Below are 25,238 nucleotides of genomic sequence, written 5' to 3'. Positions count from 1 at the left end.
TTTGCCAGTTTAATTAGGTTTCTTACTTAATGCTGGATTGGTGGGGGAGGTCTTGGATTGCGGTTTCTTTTTTCTGGAGGGACACACAATACAAATGCATTTTGCCCCTAAAGCACCCTCAGTTGCATCTGCCACGACACCTTACAGTAGGTCACTGTACTCACCTTCTCAGCTATACTGTGAGTTTAGAGATAAAGTTAGGGTAACTTGGGGTGGAGGTAAAAAGCAAAGTGCTAAGGGGAAAGAGTAGCAGTATTTTTATTCACCTCATGGTGCCACGGGGTCTGCTCTACTGTCTTTCCACTGCTCAGGGACTGGAAGATTGGGTTCTGCCAGCCAGTGGCGTAGCCAAGTAGGCCCATCCACTGTGGGCTCAGGCCCACCCAGTAGCAGAACATCTACGATGTGGGTGGCAGGGATCCCCAAGCCCCACCAGCCGAAAACTCCCAACAACTGTCCCTCCTGCATACCTTTTAAATAGCAGATCTTCACCTCCAGCAAGCAGCTACTGACACATGCTGCTTGCACCGGCCCCACAGCCTTCCCTGTGATATATTTCCGCCTATGCGGAAACAGGAAGTTGCATCAGAGGGAAGGCTGTGGGGCCAACATGAAAAGAGTGTGTGTGTGCATTAGTTGCTGCTCGCTGCCGGTGAAAATCTGCTATTTAAAAGGTATGTGGGGGAGGGGGAAGTTTGAGAGACCATATGGCATGCAGGCGAGAGAAGGAGAAACCAAATCACAAGGCAGAGTTTTGCCCACCCATCTTGAACCCAGGCCCACCTAAAATTGGGTGTCTGGCTACGCCCTTGCTGCCAGCTACACCAGGTCTACTCGAGAAACTTAGGACAAGGCTTCGAAACCTACCAAGAAAGCTGTATGCATTTTAGGTTTAGGCAGGCATGGGAGTCCAGGACAGTTGCTCCCCACAATTTCTTCCCTGTGAAGGTTGCTGGAAGGGTGGGCTTTTGGGTTCCATAGGATCATTATTGGGAAATGAGGTGGGATCGGCAGCCAATCACAGCAGCAGGTTTCTCTTGGGTAGCTAGTGAAATGGGTTTTTCCAGCCATAGTACTTTTGAGGGGGGGGGGAGAGAAGGGAGTATAGAACAGGCGAAAGGCAGCTGGGGGTTACAATGATATTGGGGGGGGGGGGGGGGGAGGTAACATGGCACCAAAACCTGCAGGCAGTAACCTATTGGAGCTGTCTTTCAGTACGAACGTAAGTTTTTTCCTACTTTCCACGCATGATATCTGAGAGAGTGCTTAAGCATGGGTGCCTGATCTCTCCCCCAAAAGTCCTGACTACACCCCAGACTGTGTAGTAGTATCCTATTCATAGATGTAAATGTACATGGTAATCAGTATAGAGTACCGAAATAAATATCCACCATAACCAGTATTAGATGCACTCAATGTCACTGGTACAGGTGATACAGGAGCATCTCATGCCCATTTTCTAGAGCACAATGAGGCATATTTTCAAAGCACTTAGCCTTCCAAAGTTCCATAGGTTTCTGTGGAACTTTGGAAGGCTAAGTGCTTTGAAAATATGTTCACATCTGTAACTACAGCTGAATTCTACTACTCAGAATCTTTTGAAACAATCCACCAGAAGAGATCACTAAAAACATACCTGTGGAGGCTGTCAGAGGATCCCATTCCAGTAAGGAGCTAGGTGGATAAAAAGCAATCATCTCGTCATCCATCCAGTGACTCTTCATGAGGCTGCGAAACTGCAGCTGAGATTGCGCTGGACTGAATGCAGACAGCTGAGCAATGTCCAGTGCTTGTGGATTATTGATTGTGATAAATTGTGAGGGGTGGCCATCAGTATCAGAGGAATCACACTTTCAAATTCCATATTGCTTAATGCTGCTATTAAAACAGGGAGAGGGGTGATATTGGAATTTTTTTTTTTACCATTTTTATTTATTTATTGGGATTTATTAACCTTTTATGTAAAGAAGCCCCAGGTTACTCTGTACAGATATCGCTCTCCTAGCAGGAGCAGTTCACTTTTGCTTCACTTTTTCCAATACACTGGGCCAGGCTATTTCATTTGAACTGAATATTTATAAAGCTGTTTTTAACTTTGTTTAGAACAACTCTTTTTTATTTTATTTTTTCTTATGACTTGGTGGAGAGGAGATAGAGGACAGTATTTGGTTATCAAAATGTTCAACAACAATATATCCATTAGGTAACTGTGAATCTGATTGTACCAGAAACAATGAACAGACGGAAGAATGTTCAGAAAACGAGAGGTATGGCCTCTTCTGTTCACTTGAAATGCACACTTGCATTTCTAGGAATCAAAATCCACTAGTGAGATCTTTACCCATCCAGACTGGAATTCTCATAGGAAAGCGAAACCATCCTATTGGTGGTTTCTTTTGGAGAAAGCTTCCTCCGTAATGTACCTTCTTCACAACCTGGCCTCATTCCCTTGTGCCTCTTCCTGATTCCTCTTTACTTCCAATGCTAGTGCTGGGGCTCAGGGCTTCCCAGCTGCCAGTCACTGGTGGGAATGTGTAGCTCCTTTCATAGCTGACCAGCCTCCCCCCTCCTCCTGATTGCTGCTGCTCTGCTCAGCCCCTGCAGCTGGACACTTTTAGAAGTTAAGACCTGAGAGGGTGAGGGAAGGATCTGTTGACACCAGTTGAGAGGAGCCTGGGAAGAGCTGGGGAACCATGATGGGATTTTCAGCTCTCTGGTTATTCTTACTTTCACACCTATTAGCCACCTATTTGGCTCAGGTAAGTTGCTTTCTTTAGCAGTTAATGGTGGGAAAGTCTGCTAGTAAACTCTTAGATCTGAATGTTTTCCAATTAAGGGTCTGATGTGCTTCGTTAACTGGTTTGATTTTATTCTGTAAAAGTACTTGAAACACTGGAATAAAAGGCTTAGAGCTCTGCTTACTAAGGTGTGCTAGCATTTTTAGCGCATGCACAAAATTAGAGCACGCTAACTGTAGGCGCCCATAGGAATATTGTGGGTGCCTACACAGCGTGCGCTAATGGTTAGCATGCGTTAAAAGCATGAGCGCGGCTCAGTAAACAGTAACCCTAGTAGCGCTATAGAAATGTCAAGTAGTAGTAGTTGCATAATTCTTGTGTAAGAGCAGCTCCCCTTAACATACCTAGCTTTGTTTTTATAAGCCAAAAAATGAAGGTGAATAGCCTTAGAAAACCTTGTTTCATGGTTTATATTCTGGCATGATGAAAAAGGATTCAGCACTCCTTACTGCTTTTTCAATTTAGGGCCACCTTTTTACAAGCGTTAATAAATTTTTGACCTGTTTTTTTTTTTCACATTTTTGAGAAAGCTGCAATGTGGCTTGTGATTCCTGCGAAAGACTGGTTGCAAGTGGCAGCAGGAGCTGAGCATCAGCTCTCCAGGTCAAGTTCCATGCCCAGGAGGGCCAGCTTGGGTTTATTTTGCTAGAGGTTGGCTGCTGGTCCTGGAATGTTTGTCTGCTGTGAGCTGATGGGAGAAGGACAGAGGGACAAATGAACCTTTGTTCTTAGTTTTATAGATTGCTAGATTCTTCTAGAGCATAGTCTCGAACTTAAATGCTGTCAGTATTAGGTAGAACAAAAAATCCCGTTTGTCAGATCTACTGCTATTTTTAATGTGCCTCAGTCAGAAAAGTGTGTAAGTGTACAGATCAAGGTACAACCCATAGATTGTGTTTTAGGCCAGGAGAAGATGAAATAATAGGGAGGGGATGCAGGAGACGTGAATGCAGAGAAATGTTATCCTATCCTTGACTGTCTTATGGCTTTACCTATTTGCTGTTTCCCAGTCTGACTGTTTTAGACTGTTTAGCTTTTCTTTCCTGTTGCAGCCTCCTGTAATGACCTGTCACTCCTGGTCAGGATGAGAGTGACCATGCTGATAATTATATTCTGTGCCCTTGTGCTGTGATCATGTTTATTTTATTTTCTCTCTAGCTCAGCGTTGGACCCCGTGGCCCTCCTGGACCTCCAGGACCCCCTGGAGCACTTGGCAAAATCGGCATAGATGTAGGTGTAGGAGGGATTTTTATGAGGGGGGGAGGGAGAAGCATTGGGCACCAAGGGGAGGGGAATGGATTGGAGGGGGCACCTGGAGCAAAATAAGGGTTCAGAACCCCTGTAGAGAGAGACCAAGAAAAATAGTTATGGGCACATCTCTAAAAATGAATCTTCCAAAGGTAAAAGAGGCAGGAGCATAAGGCTGGAGGAAAGGAATGCTGACTTTTAGGGGAATCTCTGGGGAAACGAAGCAACGGAAATGTGGTAACAGCCCATTGTGCTGAAGCAGAATGTTTGCCATTGTTGCTTGTAGCCCCTTCCCCAGCATCAGAGGAGGGCCTGAGGAGAGACAAATGTGCCCAGTCTTCTGCTGAGCTCAGGTTTCATCTACTGACTGAGAAGTCCTTATAGTGAGCTCGGCTATAAGACAGCAGTGTGCTGTGCAGAAGACATCTCTTAACCAGTATTTTCCCCACCTCCGGGTCTGTGAGGACAATTTCTACTTTTCCAATAAAAAAGCAACCTGCACGTTTTCAGGCAGGTGGGGGTGAGTGGGTTGGGGAGTTATTTCTTTTAAAAAACAAAATGGAATAATGTTTCAAACAACTGCATGTCCATGTAAGTTGCAAATCCCAGCCTGGTTTGCCACCTGACCTGTTTATCCTGTGGAAGGACATTTCCCCTCTGAATCCTTGTGTTGCAGTTGTTGGAGCCTGATTAACAAACATACACAAATCTGTCCCATAGATCAGTGCAGTTGTCCTGAAAACCTGAGCTGTCTGGTTGTAAAGGACTGGAGCTGGTGAGCACTACTGTTTTTTGTAAAGATGGTTTCAGAGTGAGGCCACGGGATGAAGCATCAGCTCAGAAACCCAATCAAAATCTTCAGCTTCCCTCCCCCCCCCCCCCCCTTCTTTTAATGTATGACATACCCACAATGGTGATAATTCTCTACAGGTCACCTAAGGTTATGGTTACATTTATTTGATATACCATCTTATTTAATAACAAAGCAGTGTCCGATTAAAAAAAACCCAGGAGCAATTAGCAGCGGAAGTATGTGCAGTAAGTGGAGGGGAGCAGCCTGAAAACCAGAGGAACCAGGTTCAAATCCTACTGCTGCTCCTTGTAACTCTGGGCAGTCACTTAACCTTCCATTGCCCCAGGTACAAAATAAATACCCACATACAATATGTAAACCCGCTTTGGTTGTAAACACAGGTGGTATATCAAATCCCTTCCCCCTTCCCTATCCCTGTGTGGATTCTATAGAAGCAATTAAGCATGAATTGTCATTATAAAGTACTGGCATAAGTTTTCATTTACCTGCATAACTTTAGGTGTGAGCACTTATGCTAGCTGTATGACTGGCATAAATGCTCACACCTAAATGTGCAGTTGCATAATTAACTACACTATTCTTAAGTGCTTGGTATGCCTATGCCCCTCCTACATCTGAGCCCTTCTCACAATTTAGGTGCAAACATAGGACTCGAAGCTCAAACCCTAACACCGGTGTCGGAGCTGTGCACTAATGCTGGCACTAATCTGCGCAGAATGCTCGGCGCTAGTACAGGAAACGGCATACGCCCCGGAGATTTTAAATGTGGTCAAAAATGGATATAAATGAGGTCATTTGCTACTCCCTCTCAACGGTCAGATAATAGCACACAAGCAAACCCTGCTTTTACCGCTGGCGTTGGGAGAGTTTGAAGAGAGGGTTTCTTGTGATTTTCTCTTTAAAGATCTGCTGGTTTTCGTTTGTTTTAGAAGCAGAAGAAAGCCTGTGCAAGTCTCTAAGCATTGGTACTGAAAAATGTGTGTGAAGCTGAGCAAACCAAAAGTGAAAGCACACGTTGGTGCCTATTTCTGTGCTTAGCCTTTCAAGTGAAAATGTTTTTTGAAAAGCTTATATTTAGACACAGAAAAGTGGTGCTGATGTGTACTTTACATGTTTGCATGTGCACAAGAGCTGCGCTTATTGTGAAACTTGTATGCGCATGTGCATAAGTACATAAGTATTGCCATACTGGGAAAGAGCACCTTCCTCCCCCTTGCTTTCGCTTACACAGCACACATATAATTTGAATTCCATTAGCTTTGTGCATTGGAAGGCTGTTTCTGCACTGTTCACTTCAGCACCAGAGCTTTGAGCATCAGGGTCATAGAATAGTGCCAATTAATGCCAATTAACTAGCCAGTTCATGCCAAATTAAGCAATTAATTTATATGTGTAATTGGTACTATTCTGTAACCTATGTGTGCGAATGTGCATCCAAGGCATGTAAATATGAACATGAGAAGATTGAACGAGGAGGAATGTCTTATTTTGAGACCAGAATTCAAAATCTGCAATATGTCCTCCATCCTAAAGTAAGAGAGTCAAGACTACTCCTGCCATCAGTTTTTCAAACCGAAGAACATATGAGAAAAAAAGGCAAATATTTTTGAAAGCTGAGAACTGATGAAATGGATATTGTCTGGCCTGGTCATTCTCTCAAGCAGTAATCTGTAGCAAGACATAGTTCCAGAGAAATGGGCTGCTGGAAGGAATTGGTAATCATTCTTTTATTTTTTTTCTTTATCTTAGGGAGAACCCGGTCCTCCTGGCTTGCCTGGCGCTCCTGTAAGTATATTTACCAACTCACCTGCAGAGCCACAGTAAGGTGGTAGGGAGGGTTTCCATTGTGGAGGAACCAAGCCATGGTTTAACCCTCTTGTGCTTTTGCCCTTATAATCTGTAGGTGCAGTTGAACAGATTCAGCCTGGCGCTGGTTGCATGGAGCAAGTTAAAACCCTGATAGCAGTTAATTCATAACTCCCTTTTTCAGTTTTCACTCGGAGCATTGAGGGGTTTTGTACTTCTGTCAGCTGAGCTGATGGTGCTGTACATATCCGAGAATATGGAAGGGCAGGCTTGTCCAAGTTCAGTCCTTGAGGGTTGCAAACAGGCCAGGTTTTCAGGATATCCCTAATGAATATTCATCTCACCATCACTGAGTAACTTATTTTCAATCTACTTACAAAATATATATTCACCACCACAAGTAACTACTGTCTGTCTCATCAACAAACAAATTTTTTTTATTATGAACATCTTTTATTACAAACATATTATAAATTCAGTCCTTCCTCACTATCTCGTGCACATCACTCACTCAATTCACATCAACCATCTTCACACAGGGACTAATGACCATTATATATTCTGGTCAATATATAATGGTCATTAGTCCCAGTGTGAAGATGGTTGGTGTGAATGGTGTGAGCGATGTGCATGAGATAGTGAGGAAGGACTGATTTTTTTAAATAGTGTATTTATAATATGTTTGTAATAAAAGATGTTCATAATAAAAATGTTTTGTATATTGATGAGACATAGACAGTAGTTACTTGTGGTGGTAATGAATATTCATGAGAGATTTGCATGCTCACTACATCTATTGTATGCAGAATTCTCTCATATTTATTCATTAACAATCTACTATCCTGGTATCGTAATTTCAGTATCGTTACAGCAAATTTTATACAATAACCACTAATAACTGTATAATCCAATACTACAATCTTTATTAAATGCAAAGTATATAAAATATCACATATAATCTTCATAAAACATCTAATCACCATTCATTCCTCACTATCTCACCATCACTCATTCTTTTCACATCTTTCGTATACAGTCTGAACTTAATTGATTGTATGGATACATATTATACATCTCTAATAAATATCTATCTCTAACCCCCCTTGGCTATCAAAAGATCAGTTTTTCAGCACATGCATGCCCCTAATGAATATACACAAAGAGAGGTCCTTGACTCTTGTACCTGCTGTATAATGCTTCTTTGTGTTTTTGTCTAATTTAGGGACCCAAAGGTGCCAAAGGGAAGCCTGGGGAGGTGGGGAAAATGGGCATGTCTGGACTTCCCGGCATTGATGTAAGTGTCTTAGTCACATTGATTCTGTCTTGCTGGTCTTGTCTTGTTGCAGCAGCCTGCCTGTTGTCGTAAGTGACAGTGAGATGAGATGAGATGAAATGCTGAAGTTTCCACAAATGAAGCTCTGAGTTTCAGAGCAGGATAAAAAGTGATAGTGGTCAGTGCTTCGGTCAGAGAGACGTCAAGGTCGCTGAGTAACACTATCCATTCAAATGGAGCAGTCACCTCTCTTTACATCGGAAAAGAATCTTGGTGGCAACCTAGGGGCAGTCCATTACTGAGGTAATTTCTTCCATGAAAACATCACAGATGTAGATAGTCCTGTAAAAAAAGGTCTCACTTACAAATGATTTTTGGGCTGTTTGGGGAATTGGTGATATTTCTTTAAAGAAATGGAAATTAAGAATACTATTAAGATCCTGAACATTCAGATTTATGAGCAGGTGAAACCAATGCATGCTGTGTGGTGTTCTAAGTTCCCTATCTGTCTGAATTTGATGCATTTGCTATTTGAGTTTGCTTTCAAACTTCTCTTCTTGCCTCCTCAGATCTGTCAGGGCTTTCCAGCTTCCCCTGACTTTGTATGGTGCCCTCTTAAGAAAACCTGTGTCGCCTCGCCCCCAAATGTGCCCCAAAGACTGCAGTAATTCTCTCAACTCATCTCTTTGTCACATTGAAATCTGAGGGTGCCATAATGATTCTGTGTGTGTCAGGTGTCGGAGCTGTCATTAGCACCAGCAGAATGAAATCTGTGGCTATTTGATCTGATTCCACTGTTTCTGCTCTTCTTCTTGGCAGGGTCTGACTGGTCCTGATGGTAAGCTTGGTCCTGATGGGCCGCCCGGACAGAGGGTAAGTCCTGAAGCACACAACTGTGCTTTGCTTAGCAAGCTGGGATTCTTTTCACTAACAATCAAGAGCTAGTTTAATGACCGAGTCATGCTTTGCAGTTTGTACAATTGGTTCCTAGGAAACAGGAATCTCCTGTCAGGAATTTCTTCTGTTTATTTCAGCATTCAGACGAGTAATTTTGGACATTGCCATCTTTAGCTGCATTACTGATATTGGTGAAAAACTGTTTTGACTGGAACTATTATTGCCTATTCATGTGGTGTTGCTGTTTGCAACCTATTGTATTAGTGGAGTTTTATTTCTTTGGCCAATGATCGAAGGGGAGCTTATGACTTTTTATCAGCTGTGGCTATAAGTTTTAAAGCCCTGTTATTTCACAGGTTCTTTTTCTCCACATTTTTGTTTGGGATTGCAAGGCAGCCGGCGGCGCCCTGAATAGGTGATTTTTGTTTTTGAATACAGAGTGTTTTTCCATCTCTTATCCTGTTTGATTTTTCTTGATTTCAATTACCCCAATATTTACTGGATAAAAGCTACATCAAGGAACACTAGGGAGGTAAAATTCTTAGGTGTAATAAATGACTGCTTCTTGGAGCAACTGGTCCAAGAACCGACAAGAAGGGGAGCTATTTTAGATGTAGCCCTTAGTGGAATGCAGGGCATGGTGCAAGAGGTAACAGTGTTAGATCCGCTAGGAAACAGTGATCATGACATGATATTTGAGATGATATCTGTAGTGAATTCACTAAAGAAATCTACCGTAGTAGCATTAAATTTTCAAAAGAGTGACTATGACAAAATGAGGAAAATGATTAAGAAGCTGAAAGGGTCAGCTGCAAAGGTTAGGACTTTAAAAATCGGGTGTGAACATTGTTTAAAAATACCATCATGGAAGCCCAGATCAGATGTATTCCATGTATTAATAAAGGTGGAAAGAGCAGCAAATGACAGCTAGTGTGGTTAAAAGGTGAAGTGAAAGAGGCTATTAGAACCACAAGAGCATCCTTCAAAAAATGAAAAAAGGATCCGAATGAAAAAAATAAGAAGTAACATAAGCAGTGTCAAGTTAGATGCAAAGCACTGATAAAGAAGGCTAAAAGAAAATATGAAGAAAAACTTGCCGTGGGGGCGAAAAATCATAGTAACACCTTTTCCAGGTATATCGGAAGCAGAAAGCTTGTGAGGGAATCCGTGGGACCATTAGATCATGAAGGAGGAAAAGGGACACTCGGGGAAAAGGCGGAGAGATTGAATTAATTCTTTGCGTCTTTCTTTATGAAAGAAGATGTAAGAGATCTACGTGTACTGGAAATAGTTTTCAAGGGCAAGGTTGTGGAGGAACTGAAAGAAATCTCAATGGGAAACTGTAAGACGTACTGAGCCAAATTGACAAGTTAAAGTGCAATAAATCACCCTGGTGGATGGCATACACCCCAGGGTACTGAAAGACCTCAAACATGAAATTCCTGATCTAATGTTAGTAGTATGTAAGCTGTCGTTAAAATCATCAGTAGTACCTGAATATTGGAGGGGGCCAATGTGACACCGATTTTTAAAAAAGGTTCTAGGGGTGATCCAGGAAATTATAGATTGGTAAGCCTGACATCGGTGCCAGGCAAAATAGTGGAAACTATTATAAAGAAATTATAGAACACGTAGACAAACATGGTTTAATGGGACAGAGTCAGCATGGGTTCAGCTGAGGGAAATCTTGCCTCACCAATTTGCTTCATTTATTTGAAGGTATGAATAAACATGTGGATAAAGGTGACTCAGTTGATGTAGTGTATCTAGATTTTCAGAAAGCCTTTGATAAAGTTCTCAGTAGTCTCGCATGAGAAAAATTAAAAAGTCATGGGATAGAAGGCAATGTCCTTCTGTGGATTAGGAATTGGTTATTGGACAGAAAACAGAGGGTATGGTTAAATAGCCATTTTTCTCAATGGAGGAGAGTGAATAGTGGAGTGCCACAGGGATCTGTACTGGGTCTGGTGCTATTTAACATATTTGTAAATAATTTGAAAAACGGAACAAGTGAGGTGATTAAATTTGCAGATGACACAAAACTATTCAAAGTTGTTAAAACATGTGGATTGTGAGAAATTGCAGGAAGATGTTAGGAAACTGGAAGACTGGGCATCTTTGACAAACAGTGGGTTTTTAAGCCTGTAAAACTGTATTATTTCTTGAAGTACATTTCTCTAGTTTGGCCAGCAGGTGGTGCATATTTGTTTAGTTAACACAGATAAGAGGTAGCCTGCAGTGATGTGGCCAGCTATTTTTTAAACTTCTTGTTCTTGGCCCTGATTAGCCCAGGAGCTCAATTCATCTAGTATGTACTGCCCCCCCCCCCCCCCCCACTCCCCCAGTCTTAGCCAGGGAGTAAAGAGAGAAAGATCTCTTTGCTGAGACCCTGTGAACAGTTGTATTTGATAACCTGTGAGCAGCTATTTATTTATTTATTTATTAGGATTTATTTACTGCCTTTTTGAAGAAATTCATTCAAGGCGGTATACAGTAAGAATAAATCAAACATGAGCAATAGACAATTACAGCAGTAAAAATATTCAAATAATACAAAGTAAGGCATATTATACTACTTACAATGTCAACACAATACATATTTTAATTGTCAGTGTAGGGTATAAGCAAAGATGGAACATATAGATAGGTAAGGGAGTAAGGGTGTGGTTAGTGATAGTCCTTGAGAAGGTCTTAGAGTCCTTGGAGGTGTATAGAGGATCATCCTATTCTTCAGGTTCTCAGGGCTATCTCATTTAAGGGCCTTGAAGATCAGCTATATTACCTGTACTCTCCAGGCACTATTCAGGTAGTGAACAAATGTTTAGATAGTTTTATATTGTTTAATACTTGTTTCTGTTTGCACCTTTTCTGTTCCTTGTTCTAATCTTTTCATGAGAATAAACTTTTTTAGTGTATTGCCTCTGCTCGTCTGGACTGACTAAGAATCCTGGTGGTTTGTGTGTTGTGTCTGTGGATGCTTTCTAGGAACTGTGGGACCACTGGGAGGTGTGGCCTTACTAATCTAGGAATCACTGGGGATAATTTGAGAGCGGGATACTCGCCCAGAGGCGGTTTGGACCCAGTCGCGGGGGGGAGGGGGTGCTATTGTACAGTACAAGTGGCAGGTGCAGGTAGACCTGAGCTTGCTGGGGATAGACCCTCTAAGTGGCCACGGGGTAGCCCCAGGTAGGGGAAAGGTTGGATGCCAACATTGGCTCTCCTAGGGCCTGGCACCAGTCTTTCTTTTGGGACTCCATTACACACCAAGCCAGAGTTCTTCATTGAATCTTGGACTTACAGCATATTTTCAGGGGTGGGGGTGGGTGAGGGGGGCAGTGGGACGGACTTGTTTTATATGCACCAGCTGTCTAGTCCTCTGAGTCTCGTGAAGTAATAACGTGGTGACTCAGGTCGGGATGGTATTTGTATTTGTGCAATATGGTGGTAGGTTTTGGTTTGGGTGGATGTAGGAGTGAAGGGGGGGGGGGGGTAGAATGGGTTTTCATCAAAAAGTTGGTCACTTTTTTTGTATTGTCAGCTGTGCATATTCCTTTGTTTTCTTTTGTGACTTTAATAAAATATCATTTAAAAAAGTAAATTAAAAGCCATCAAGCAAAATAAGCATATGCTTAGGGCACCAAGGGAAGGGGGGCATAACAAAGGGTTTTTTTTCCCCCTAGCTATCATGCCCTTAGCACTCTCTCTGCCGTCTGCTGCACCCATTATCCAACATGAATGTCAGTGTTTGTTTTTCTAATTACTATAGATATATATGATTGTTTTGTACAATAATATTTCTCAGCACTTATTGAGTATTAATTTCTTGTCAGTTAAGCAATGGAAGGGTCAGGGGGCCCCATTGGGCTGTTCTTAGGGCATCAGTTGGCCTTAATCCAGCCCTGTTAGCAATGCATAATAAAATAGTAAAAACAAAACAAGTTCAGATTTTCAATATACAACAGAAGATAAAAAGAAGAGTCTGAACTTGGTGTTTTGTTTTGTTTGTACTGTTTTATTATGCATTGTTAACAGGGCTGTATTAAGGCCAACCTATGCCCCTAATCACAGCCCAACGGGGCTAAGAGTTGCCAATATTATAAAAGGAACAGGAAATGTTTGAGTCATATTTTTAGGAAGAGGTGTAATTTTATGCTGCAGATGGTTTTGTTACATAGTCTGTTTCAGTTCCTGGTGACAGTGGGGATGGTCAGAGTGCAGTAGGGGTTTTTATATTGATGTATTGTGTATTTATATTTTTATGTTATGATGCATTTAATTTACTGTTATATGTACACTTCATTTTCTCCTAATTACATTGGGTTTAACCTTTCCCTCCAAAAAGGTGTGAATAAAATGACATATTACATTACACAGAGCAGCTTAGGTCTGATTGGTTCATATCAGCTATGATGTCATACATGACATTACACACCATGAACCAATTGGCACCCTGTCTATGTAATGTCATGTATGATATTTTTAAAACATGGCAGCTGTCACAGAATCAGCAGACATAGATATACTGCTAACAGAATTTCCATTATTTTTTATTTATTTTATTTTTGTTACATTTGTACCCCGCGCTTTTTCCCCACTCATGGCAGGCTCATTGCAGCAGGCAATGGAGGGTTAAGTGACTTGCCCAGAGTCACAAGGAGCTGCCTGTGCTGGGAATCGAACTCAGTTCCTCAGTTCCCCAGGACCAAAGTCCACCACCCTAACCACTAGGCCACTCCTCCACTTCAGTCTTTGAGAAAAATCATTTTTGAATAAAGCCCTTTCTGTGCCCATAGAAATCATCTTTGAATAGGAACATTTGTAGGTTGTGAGACATTAGTTTTAAAAGATGGACAAAGCAGATGTGAGAGTCTTGGAGATTTCTCATACATGAAGGGACTATGTGATCTGAAAAGCTTGTCATCTTGCTTGTTTGATGTCTTCTCCTGACCATGTTGTGTGTCTAGTAAATACAGAAATCAAATTACAAAAGTCAGGACTGAAGCAGGGGCTCCTGCTCAGGTGGAATTAATGTTTCTGAGGGGATATATTGTCAGTTGCAAACAAATGAAATAATAGCCTTGTAGGGCCCCTGTGTTCTCCAGGACTAGTATGGCTGTAGAGACTGCACTTTAGGTGTAAGAACTAACTTTTAATTCTTATGGAGCAGATCTTCCTAATAGATCTTTGGACCCATTGCACAGTAGGTGGTTGATAGGGGTTTGCTGTTATCTGTCTAATAAGCTAAAATATTTTGAAGTGCTTAAGAACATAAGAGTAGCCATACTGGTTAAGACCAATGGTCCATCTAGCCCAGTATCCTGTTTCCAAACAGTAGGCAAGCCATGTCACAAGTACCTGGCAGAAACCCAAATCGTGGCAACATTCCATGCCACAAATCCCAGGACAAGCAGTTGCTTCCCCATGTCTCAATAGCAGACTATGGACTTTTCCTCCAGGAACTTGTCCAAACCTTTTTTTTTAAACCCAGATACACTAACTGCAGTTACCACATCCTCCAACAAAGAGTTCCAGAGCTTAATTATTTGTTAAGTGAAAAAATATTCCTCCTATTTGTTTTGAAAGTATTTACATGAAACTTCCTTTTTTGGGTGCTGATCCCTAAAGTGGACCCTAACATCAGGTAACTATGATTTGGATTATTCTTTCCAATGTGCATCACTTTGCATTTGTCCACATTAAATTTCATCTGCCATTTGGATGCCCAGTCTTCCAATTTCCTAAGGTCTTCCTGTAATTTTTCACAGTCCGCATGTGTTTTAACAACCTTGAATAATTTTGTGTCATCTGCAAATTTAATCACCTCATTTGTTGATTCATTTATAAATGTTAAATAGCACTGGTCCCAGTACTGATCCCTGTGGCACGCCACTGTTCACCCTCCTCCATTGAGAGAAATGACCATTTAACCGTACCCTCTGTTTTCTGTCAATAACCAGAATATTGTCTCCTATCCCATGACTAATTTTCTCAGGAGTCTCTCATGAGGAATTTTGACAAAAGCTTTCTGAAAATCTAGATACACTACATCATCCGGCTCACTTTTATCCACGTTTATTCATGCCTTCAAAGAAATGAAGCAAATTGATGAGAGTGTTGGGTCTGTGAGTTCTTTCTAGGAACTATGGGAGCACTGGGAGTGTGGCCCCAGTAACCTAGAAATCACTGAGGATAATTTGAGAGCGGGAGACTTGCCCAGAGGCGGTTGAGACCCAGTCGGTGGGAGGAGGGTGTAAGCGGACCTGAGCTGTGCTGGCGATAGACCCTCTAAGTGGCCGCGAGGTGGCTCCAGTTGGGTGGCTAGGATTTTAGGGCAGCACATCTTTGATATTTTCCATTTTAGTTGACTCCTTGAGGTTTCCAGTTCAGTTTTATTGCCTTCAAATTGATCTCTGGCCCCTTGTGATAAATTTGCGTTGTCATGTGTGTTTCATGTGTGACCACGGTATGGCATTCTGCGTAGGGATCTTGTTTTTGTTTTCATTAGGTAGTGTGTTGGTGATTTAGGGCCCAGTGTAGTATTTACACTGCTGCCTTTTCACACATGAGGTTGTAGCTATTTGTGTCCAGGCAGTTAGTGCTATTATGCTATGGTAATATTCTGAGTGTGTTTTTGCCATAGGCGTAGACTGGGGGGCGATTGCCCCCCAAACGACGACGAGGCGCCGCCGCGCCATTAGTTAAAAAAAAAAACAAAACATGCAGGCACACGCTCCTCTCCATCCGCTTGGCTTCCCTGCCCTCTCTGTCTGCGTCCCGCCTTCCTGCTCTGACGTCAGAGGAAGGCGGGACGCAGACAGAGAGGGCAGGGAAGCCAAGCGGACGGAGAGGAGCGTGTCCGTCTACCCCTCTCTCTTCCTCCCTCCCTCCCTCCGGCGCAGGCAGCAGTCTTTCTCAGCATTCCTGGCAGCGGTAGCGATGTACACGCTGCCTTCGGCTCTGCCCCAAAGCCTTCTCTTCAAGTTCCTGTTCCCGCATAGGTGGGAACAGGAACTTGAAGAGAAGGCTTCCGGGGCAGACCGAAGGCAGCGTGTACATCGCTACCGCTGCCAGGAACGCTGAAAAAGTTGAAGACTGTTGCCTGCGCCGGAGGGAGGGAGGAAGAGAGGGGGTAAACGGAGTAATGATCTTGGACCTCGCGGGGGGGGAGCAGAGGGAAGATGGATGGTACTGGGAGGGGTGGGGAGCAGAGGGAAGGAGCAAGAGATGGATGGGACTGGGAGGGGGGGGGAGCAGAGGGATGGACCAGGAGATGGATGGGATTGGGAGAGGTCAGGCACAGCAGAGGGAAGGAGCAGAAGATGGATGGGACGGAGGGATGGTGAGCAGAGGGAAGGAACAGAAGATGGATGGGACTGGGAGGGGTGGGGAGCAGAGGGAAGGAGCAAGAGATGGATGGGACTGGGAGGGTGGGGAGCAGAGGGAAGCCTACTGGAAAGAAGACACTGCATAAAACAGAAGACACTGGACCAAAGCGAATAGAAAAACTAAATGATCAGACAACAAAGGTAGATAAAAGTATTTATTCATAATTTATTAATCGAAATGTGTCAGCTTTTTGAAATGTGCATCTGTGATATTTTGCCTGTAAATTTCAATTCCTTCCTCCATATTAGCATATTCATTTGCATATGTATATATGCAAATGATATGCTAATATGCTCCACCCATTCTTTGCCCCCCCCCCCCCCCCAAATGAAACAGTCAAACTACGCCTAAGGTTTTTGCTCAGGTTTGTGTATAGTGTTAAAGATATCTTAACAAGGTGTGGTTTGCATTTTAAAACATGCAGGGGACTGTGCTTTGATGATGTAGTAATGTCTCAGGAATAAGGAATGGAGTGCAAGCTAAACTTCGGAAATGGATCTTTGTGTTAATCTTTGAATGTGGAGGGAGAACATTGGGTTGTGTTCAGCAACCCCAATCATTTTGAAAAGTTGGCTCCAATGCTGACATTTACTATGTTACACTTCTTCTTTTAGCTGAGCAGCATTGACTGCCAATAAGCTATAGAATGAAATGTAAATTTCTATTAACACATTAAGGATTTTACTCCAAATTACCTCTTTGAACTGTCTGATCTCTTATATTCCAGCTTGTCAGTTGAGAGCCTTGAATAGACATTGTCATTCTGTGTGTAAAATGTTCTCGCTTGGGGAGTACCTGTCGTTCTGCCTGTATCTAACCCCCACTTTGTGAAAGGTTTAAAACTGGATTAGAAGCTTACTTTGTCTGCAGGCTTTTGATAGCTGTGATAGGTAGTTTATTAGGTGAGGGTTGGTAGCCCAAGGTATGAATACATTTTGTCAATTTTATTCTTTTTTGAATTTGTTTATTATATTTTTATATTTTGATTTTAATTATCATTTATATGTTTTCTTGTCTAAGTTGCTTATTTGTAATTTAAAGTAATTTTTAAATTTATATTGTTATGTGAGCTACTTTGTTATTTACTATTGAAAGGATATATAAGAAGTCACTTTATAAGTACACACAGAGGGGCATTTTTGAAAGGATGCCCTGCTCATAACGTCCCAAAAAAAAATCCATCTTGCAGCCGTTTTTAAATAGGAAAAATGTTGGGATTTCATGTTTGAAAATACATGAGAAGGACATTCTTGTGCTGAAAATGTCCAAAATGAACAGCCATTTTCCAAAATGAAATGTCCAAAATATAAATGCCAAAAAACCAGACACAAAGATGTCTGCTAGCGTCTTTTGTACAAAAATGGCTGCACAGACATCCATGCAGAGCAGAAGGGTAGCCAAGTGGTCAGTGCAGTGGACTTTAAACAACCGGACCTAGGTACAGATCCCACTTTAATTCCTTTATAGGTTGTTGTGAGTTCTCCAGGAACTGATGATAAACTACTATATACTTAAAGTTTCACCACCACAATAGCCATCATTCTTATAAATCAAGGTATCGTAGGAATTTCTGTGTCCCAGAAGGGCTCTCATATTTGTACAGAAATAAGACTTAAAGTGGGAGTTACACCTGGATCACATTGTTCAAAGTTCACTGCACTGACCACTAGGGTCGCTGCTCTATTAGGAATGCCCATAATACCTGAAGCTGTCATAGAGCCTGGTATCCACTGCCACTTTCACTTCTTAGTTTGGGAGGGGGGTCAGTAACCACTGGTACATGAAGGAATCATTCCTTCAATCGCTCCAGTGGTCAGGTGCTCAATCAGGACACCTTTCTGTACCCTGGACATGATTGAAACTGATCTAGATAAAAATGTTCTTTTTTTGCCTTGGTTTTTCTTCCCGTTCTATTATCGCTGAAAGACGTCCTAATTTTGGGTCCTCCCTAGTCTCATCCAAACACATTCTCTCGTTATTTGGATGAACTGCAGTGTAAAACATCCAAATTCTGCCTTTAGATATTTTGATTGGATGTTTCTGGCAGATGACGGGGTTTGTTTTTTGGCCATTTTGAGACATCCTATCTGCTTCGAAAATGAGCACCACAGTGTTAGCCTTCATAAGTATATTGGTCATCCTACTTTAGCCCAAGACCAGTTACAACAATACTCTACTGAGTCTATAATCAGCAGGTGGTAATGTTACAACTGCTAATCAAACTCAGCTTTGGGTATTATAGCAAGATTTTGACATCAAAGTAGTGGGTTTGCCTCAGAGTTTGATGTCCAATCCTTATGTTGTTTCTGTCATGGCCTTATTAATACTTTAAATGCCCTTTGGTAAGAAAATCCTTTCCTGTTAGAGACCATATTTATTTTTTTTATTTTGTTACATTTGTACCCCGCGCTTTCCCACTCATGCAGGCTCAATGCAGCTTACATGGGGCAATGGAGGGTTAAGTGACTTGCCCAGAGTCACAAGGAGCTGGCCTGTGCCTGAAGGTGGGAATCAACTCAGTTCCTCAGGACCAAAGTCCACCACCCTAACCACTAGGCCACATATTGACTACAATTGTTAGAACTGAAATATGTTATCTGGTATTCAGGAAGACTTCTGGAAGTATCTTTGGTCTTTCCTTTTCTGCTTTTTCCCTGACAACTAACATGTTTGTGTGATTTACTTCAGATAGATACAGCCTGTTTCTGTAACCTCATCATTTTGGTGCATACATGAGTAGCACAGCAGCAGGGACACAGGTTTAGGTTCTTCAGCCAGGGAAATTGCTTTACCAATTAGAGAGGAGGAGGATTCCCACAGGGCCATCAGGAGAAACCCTGTTGAGTTAAATGGTACGTTTGTCTTTCAGAAATTTGAAAGACTGTTCCAGAGAAATCTCTGCTGAAGATTACCTGATGAACATGTACTAGTATCTCTAACGTTTAGCCCCTCATTTACAAAATGTTATACAATGTCTTTCTACCCCAGGAGCATCCATTTGAATATGTACTAATATCCAGTCAACCTATGCAATACACGTGTGAGATGAAATTGTTCACAAAGGTGGATTAATCATATAGCAGAGCAGGGAATGCAGTGGAATGGGACCCCACTTGTCCTGAAGAGCTGGAATTGCCTGGTTGCTCCTAGAATAAGTTCTCTCCTGATTTAGTTCTGCAAAGAGAGAGTTAGATGCTTTGGAAATGGCTGTGACTCTGATCTGCTGGTTTTGGCAGTCTGGGCATTAAAGTTACGATGATCAGAAGCCCTGCGCTGTTCCAAACAGCGCTCTAAAATTAGCATCGGAACAGCACGGGGCAACACGTCCCCATGATCAGAGCTAATAGCTTGCAGATTAGGCATGCTATTAGCTCTGACCAGGTGGGAAAAGTGTGGGAGGATTGGCCCGAGTCAATCCTGCACTTGTTTGACAGGTTGTGGCAGTCAAAGCCCAGACTGAAGTCCATTGGACAGCCGGACCCCTGCCATTGCTCAGCCCTGATGGCCTAGTGCACCTCCCGACCAAGGTCCGGGGGGCTATAGACCATCGGGCTGCCTGACTTTGATGGGGGGGGGGTACAGGGCAAGCCTTAACTCGAATGCCAGCTTTGAGCTGCATAGGGTTCAAGTCACTATTCTGCCCCTACGATTAGAGCACTGTTCTCTGATCATAGCGGCTGAACACAAGCAGAACTCATTTAAGTCTAATTTAAATTAGTTCTGCGGTATTGAGGGGTGTAGGTGCAGTTTGCCTGATGATCATGGGTGCAAAAGTAAATGCAGGTACTAGTCCAGCGCTAGTGGCCTGTAGTGCCCTCATTTATCTTTGATCATCGGACTGTAAATGATTTATGTGTTTGAAGCACAGAGTTCACCCGTTCCACCTCACCCTAATGGTATTCCCATCCCACAGGTGACATAGGACCAGCAGGACCAGATGGACCCGCTGGAAGTACACCTGACACATCCAACTCTTTTCCACATTCAAGCCCTTAGCTCATGGCATTAAAATCAGAGAGAGACAGAAACGTTGTGTGACTGATGGTTATAGTTGGATATAATACAAATATGTTGTGATGGCTTAGATGTAGACCATGGTCAACTGTATACAATATTTATAAGGCACCTAGGCACCTTGTGCCTTTTTATAAAATAGGCTGCCAAAAATTCTTGCCAGAAGCACAGATTCTCACATATCTGAATTGCTGTACGGCAGTGTAAATATGTTCATGTGCATTGCTCAATGCATTACATGGGTATTATGTTACATCACAATTCTGCCCCGTAAATGTAGGTGCAATCTGTTGGTGCGCCACCGCCTCCTTATTCTGTGTGAACCCCCACATAATTTTTATAAGAGCTGTTTTCATGTATATATCCTGCTATATATGCAGACAGTTCTTATAAAGGTGCCAACTTATGACCAAATTCTATAAATGGTTGTCTACAAATCAGCACTGAGAACCTAGTTTAGCTCTATTCTGTCAACCTCACCTAAAGTTAGTGCGGTTTATAGAATTAAACCGTAACGCCTGTCCCAGTGACTAAAACTTAGGCACAACCATTTACACCAACTAAAAACCTGGTGTAAACGCCCATGCCTAACTTAAGAACGGATCAAGCATATTCTGTAATGGTATGTGTAATTTTAGGAACACCCACGACCGCGCCCCCTTTTCTTTTCCACGCATTAGAATTTATATGCACTTCTTTACAGAATACGCTTAGAAAGTTGTATGCGTGAGTTCTAATTAGTGCCAATAATTGCTTGTTAGTGGCCAATTATTGGCGTTGATTAGCTTGTTAAGCAATTAAGTTGCATGTGCAAATTTGCTACACGTTCTAATTTGCGCAGACAACTTTAGTGTGTTGTTTTATAGAATCTGGGGGTTTAGGGGGTAATTTTATAATGTGTGCCTATAATTGTGCTAATTAGCACCTGGCAGGAGTTTATTATGTGATGGAAAGTAGGCACCTACAATCCTTTATAAAATACCAGCATAACTTACTCCTGCCGGAATTCTGTGCCAAAAAAATAAAATTCTGTGCAAAAAACTTCCGTGCATAAAATTGCAAATTCTGCAAATTTGTTAATTATAATTTAACCAATATTGCAGCCCCCCCCTCCCTGTACACAAATACATCCATAGTTTTTCCCGCATCCATATTTTTTCCAGCCCCCTCCCTGCACCCACACATAGCATCCACCTTTCAGCCCCCTTCCCTCCCTATCCACACACACACATGGAGGGGCATTTTCGAAAGGTCACTTAAGTATGAATTAGGACGCCCTCGTGAAGTCGGCCAAAATCAGGTAGGTATAATCGAAAAATAGTATGGACATCCTTAGACATTCCATTATTGCAGTGCAAAACGTCCAAATCAGGGACGCCACCACCCGCAGCAGAGGCTCTCCCTCCACCACCCACAGCAGAGGCTCTTCCTCCACCACCCGCAGCCTTTGCTGATGGTGCACTGAAGAAGAAGATGCAGAGGTGGGGCACCTCCTCAGCAGAGGCCATCCAGCCAGAGGAGGCAACTACTGCGCCTCGCCACACAATTGCTGGGACAAGGTGCACATGGAAGACTACTGGCGCAAGAAATTGGAGCTGCAACGGGAAGCGGTACAGGCCCACAAGACGTGAAGTTGTACAGCAGCTCCAACGGCTAGGAGTACAGCATTGAGGGCCTAAACTGTGGACTGAAAGCACCTAGTACAGCCCTGATGGCAGCAACAAGTGGCGTCTACTTCCACCACTGCACAGCAACTACCCGCTAAGAAGAAGAGATCCTCAGCCTCCCCAGCCACTGGTTCAGCAGCCACCAACCAGCTCCCCTTCTGGGTCCTGTGCCCAGGTTGCAGGGCAAGCCACAGACCACAAGATGGCCGGATTTCCACAGAGCAGCCGAGGCAGCAGGCTGCCTTGTGGACACAGAAGAGGAGAGTGGGAGCTCATCAGAGGACTCTCAACCGAGTTCCCCTGCAGCACCAGCTGCATAGGAACACGATGGGAGGAGTAGGAGGGGACAGGGAGGGGGCGGGGAAAGTGATGGGACATGCTGGGGGGGGGGGTGGGGGGGAGGGTTGGAGGGAGGGGAATATGCACAGAGCGGGTGATGATGGTTGGAGGGGGGTGGTAGTGGTGTGTAAGTACTATGTCATAGAAATAAATGTCAACTTACTCTCACACAAAACTTGTCTTGATCAGGCTTTGCCTGGCTCTGACCCCCAGCTGGTGTGCGCTCTGCTCTGTGGGCGGGAGGTGGAGGGGGCTCCTCATCCTGTTCATCTGGGGCCTGGTGCTGTGGTGGCTGTGGCTCTTCTGGGAGGGCCTGTCCTCTGTGCATTGCCAAATTATGTAGCATGCAGCAGGCCAGGAATATCTTTGCCACCGTTTGGGGGCTGTAGAGGAGCTCCCCTCCATAATGGTCCAGACATCGGAACCTGTTCTTAAGTTGTCCGAAGGTGCGCTCGATATGCCATGGGTGGTCCCGATGTCTACTGTTGTAGTTCTCCTCTGACCCCTGTTTGTGGGTGCAGTATGGGGGTCATGAGCCAACTCCACTGTGGGTAGCCTCTGTCACCTTTGGGGAGAAGCAGGATGAGAAAGATAGCGGGTACCTTGTGAAGGTGGGGAGGGGAATAGTGGGTTGTGGAGTGAGCTAGAGAGAGACAGTGCTGAGGGTTGCCCGGTGGAGGAGGTATAGTTTGGGCAGATCCATGCTGCACTTACCTAGGAGCCATCCACCGGTGATCTCCCCTCGGTCAAACCTGCGGAAGATTCCTGAGTGCTGCAATATATAGGCATCATGGGTGGAACCTGGGTATTGGGCACACACGTCTAGAATCTCCCCCTGGGCCTCACACACAACTTGCATATTGAGTGAGTGGAATGCTTTCCTGTTCCTATAAGTGGCCTCTCATGCCGGGGGGGGGGGGGGATCTGAGTGCGACATGTGTGCAGTCAATGGCGCCTATGACCGAGGGGAAGCGAGCTACGGTGTAGAAGTCAGCCATGTTGTTCTGCAGGTCCTGCTGGGGTGGTGGGGAAGTTGATCTACTCAGAGGTGTGGGTAAGGAAGGCATCAAGGAACTAGGTGAGGCAGTTAGAAATGGAAGCCTGGGTGAGACCCGTGTTCTCACATAGGACAGACTGGAAACTCCCAGTGGCCAGAAAAGATAGAGAAGCAGTGATCTTTAGGTGCACAGGGATGGGGTTGTTCCTACGGGTCCTGGGCTGCAGGGGGGTGTTGGAGCTGGTCACAAAGGTGCTGAATGGCAGCCCTATCAAAGCGGTACCTAGTGAGACTGCAGGTCAGTGAGGTCTAGGAAACTGCTACGGGGCCTGAAAACTCTGGGGCGTGAGTACCTCCTGCGGTGCCTCCCCTCTTCCTCCAACATGTAAGCCACCTGTGCATTTAGTGCCTTCCGCAGTAACACCAGTGCTCACCTCTCCCTACCAACTTGGTGAAACACAGCAGCAACAAACAGAAGCTGACACTCACTCTCCCACCACCGACAAACAATGCGGTCACACACAGCAGAGCCACACTGCAAGCACTCTCTGACCCAGTACAAACTCTCCTGCCACACCCTCTAGCTACTCACTCTCCAAGCAGCAAACAACAGTCTTCACAAACATGCTGCAGCAGTACTCAGGACAAAGAGACAAACAGACTACAAACAGGTAAGGGAATGAAATATGAACTTGGGGACAGTGAATGGAGAAGAATAGGGAGAGGGGATGGGGGAGATAGAGGAAGGAGTAGTGGTATCTGGGTTTGGGGGCTAGAAGGGGTAGGGAAAGCTGAAAATGTAAAACACAAATGAGGCAGGTGAGGGTGAAAAATGTTCCGACTATGGCACACAGACAAAGGTAACAGGTACTCAACAAACTCTCAGCTTTCTCTGCAAACAACGATTCAGCTTTCTCTCCCAACAATGCTCTCGCCACTCTCCAACTGCACAAAATCGCTAATGGGTCTAAAGACGACTTCCCCCTTTTCACTTTTATTTCAGGTCTAACTAAGGACACCCATGTTCCCACCCATGCGAAACCATTTCGCTAGTCGTTATACACTGGGGGCACCCATCTCGTAACACCGCCCATAACATGCCCCTGACATGCCCCCTGTGGGTATGACCATAGATGGGTGTCGCGCTGAGGACGTCCTTACGGCCCTGTTTCGATTATTGGATTTGGCCGATCTTCACAGGGATGCCCATGTGCCTTTTGTGTCGCTTTTTGGATGCCCTTCTCTTTTGAAAAAGAGCCTGATAGCATCCACCTTATTTATCTCCCTCTACCTACCTACACATAGCATACACCTCTTTATTTTACAGCCCCCTCCGCCCCACAGCATCCACTTTTTTTTACAGCCCTCTCTGCCCCACAGCATCCACCTTTTTTTTACAGCCCCTCCCCCTCCCACAATAGCCATCTTTTTTTTTTTCAGCTCCCCTCCCTAAATCCACTGCCATATTTTATTCCAGCAGGAGTAATAACTGGGTGTGTACACCTGTACACATTTAGGTGCAAGAATTTAGTCTAGCCATAGAGCCGGTGTAAGTGCAAATGTGTAACTTGTAATACTCTTGTGCCCTGCTCAGAACCTGTCTATGTGTAATGCTCACCTGCAAACTACACACCACCAAAGATATGCATGTAATTGTAGAAAGCTGGTATCTATGTGAGCATCTATTGGTATTCTAATCCATTTATGTGTATAATCAGTTTGTAAATGTTAATGCTTACTTTATACAATTGACCCCTAACTTGGATTCTGTATATGGCACACAAAATTGTGCACACAAATTTGGATATGTGCCCAATTTGCATGCACTATTTAATTGAGTAACGAACCAATTAGTGCCAGTCATTGGGTGCTAATTAGCAATAATTAAAATGGAAATACACATCTTGCTAGGCGCTATTCTATAAAGATGTGCGTGTAAATTCTTGTGTGCGGATCTGAAAAGGGGACGTGGTCATGGGTGTTCCAAGAATTTGCACAC

The 25,238-nt window shown here is 43.6% G+C and overlaps 1 protein-coding gene across 1 annotated transcript in view; it reads left to right on the top strand.

Moving 5' to 3' along the window:
* The first annotated feature begins 2,637 nt into the window (after window positions 1-2,637).
* The window catches only part of COL9A3 (collagen type IX alpha 3 chain), a 169,712-nt gene continuing 147,111 nt past the window's right edge, over window positions 2,638-25,238 (top strand). Inside the window, exons 1-6 of the mRNA XM_030213529.1 lie at window positions 2,638-2,759; window positions 3,957-4,028; window positions 6,610-6,645; window positions 7,889-7,960; window positions 8,759-8,812; window positions 20,135-20,170. Coding sequence (XP_030069389.1) covers window positions 2,694-2,759; window positions 3,957-4,028; window positions 6,610-6,645; window positions 7,889-7,960; window positions 8,759-8,812; window positions 20,135-20,170 — 336 coding nt within the window. The 5' untranslated portion in view covers window positions 2,638-2,693. The remainder of the gene's footprint in view (window positions 2,760-3,956; window positions 4,029-6,609; window positions 6,646-7,888; window positions 7,961-8,758; window positions 8,813-20,134; window positions 20,171-25,238) is intronic.

This window comes from Microcaecilia unicolor, chromosome 8 (genome assembly GCF_901765095.1).
Source record: "Microcaecilia unicolor chromosome 8, aMicUni1.1, whole genome shotgun sequence".
Classification (NCBI taxonomy): domain Eukaryota; kingdom Metazoa; phylum Chordata; class Amphibia; order Gymnophiona; family Siphonopidae; genus Microcaecilia; species Microcaecilia unicolor.
Note: the sequence above shows the minus strand (reverse complement) of the source record. Positions and strands in the feature narration are given on the sequence as shown.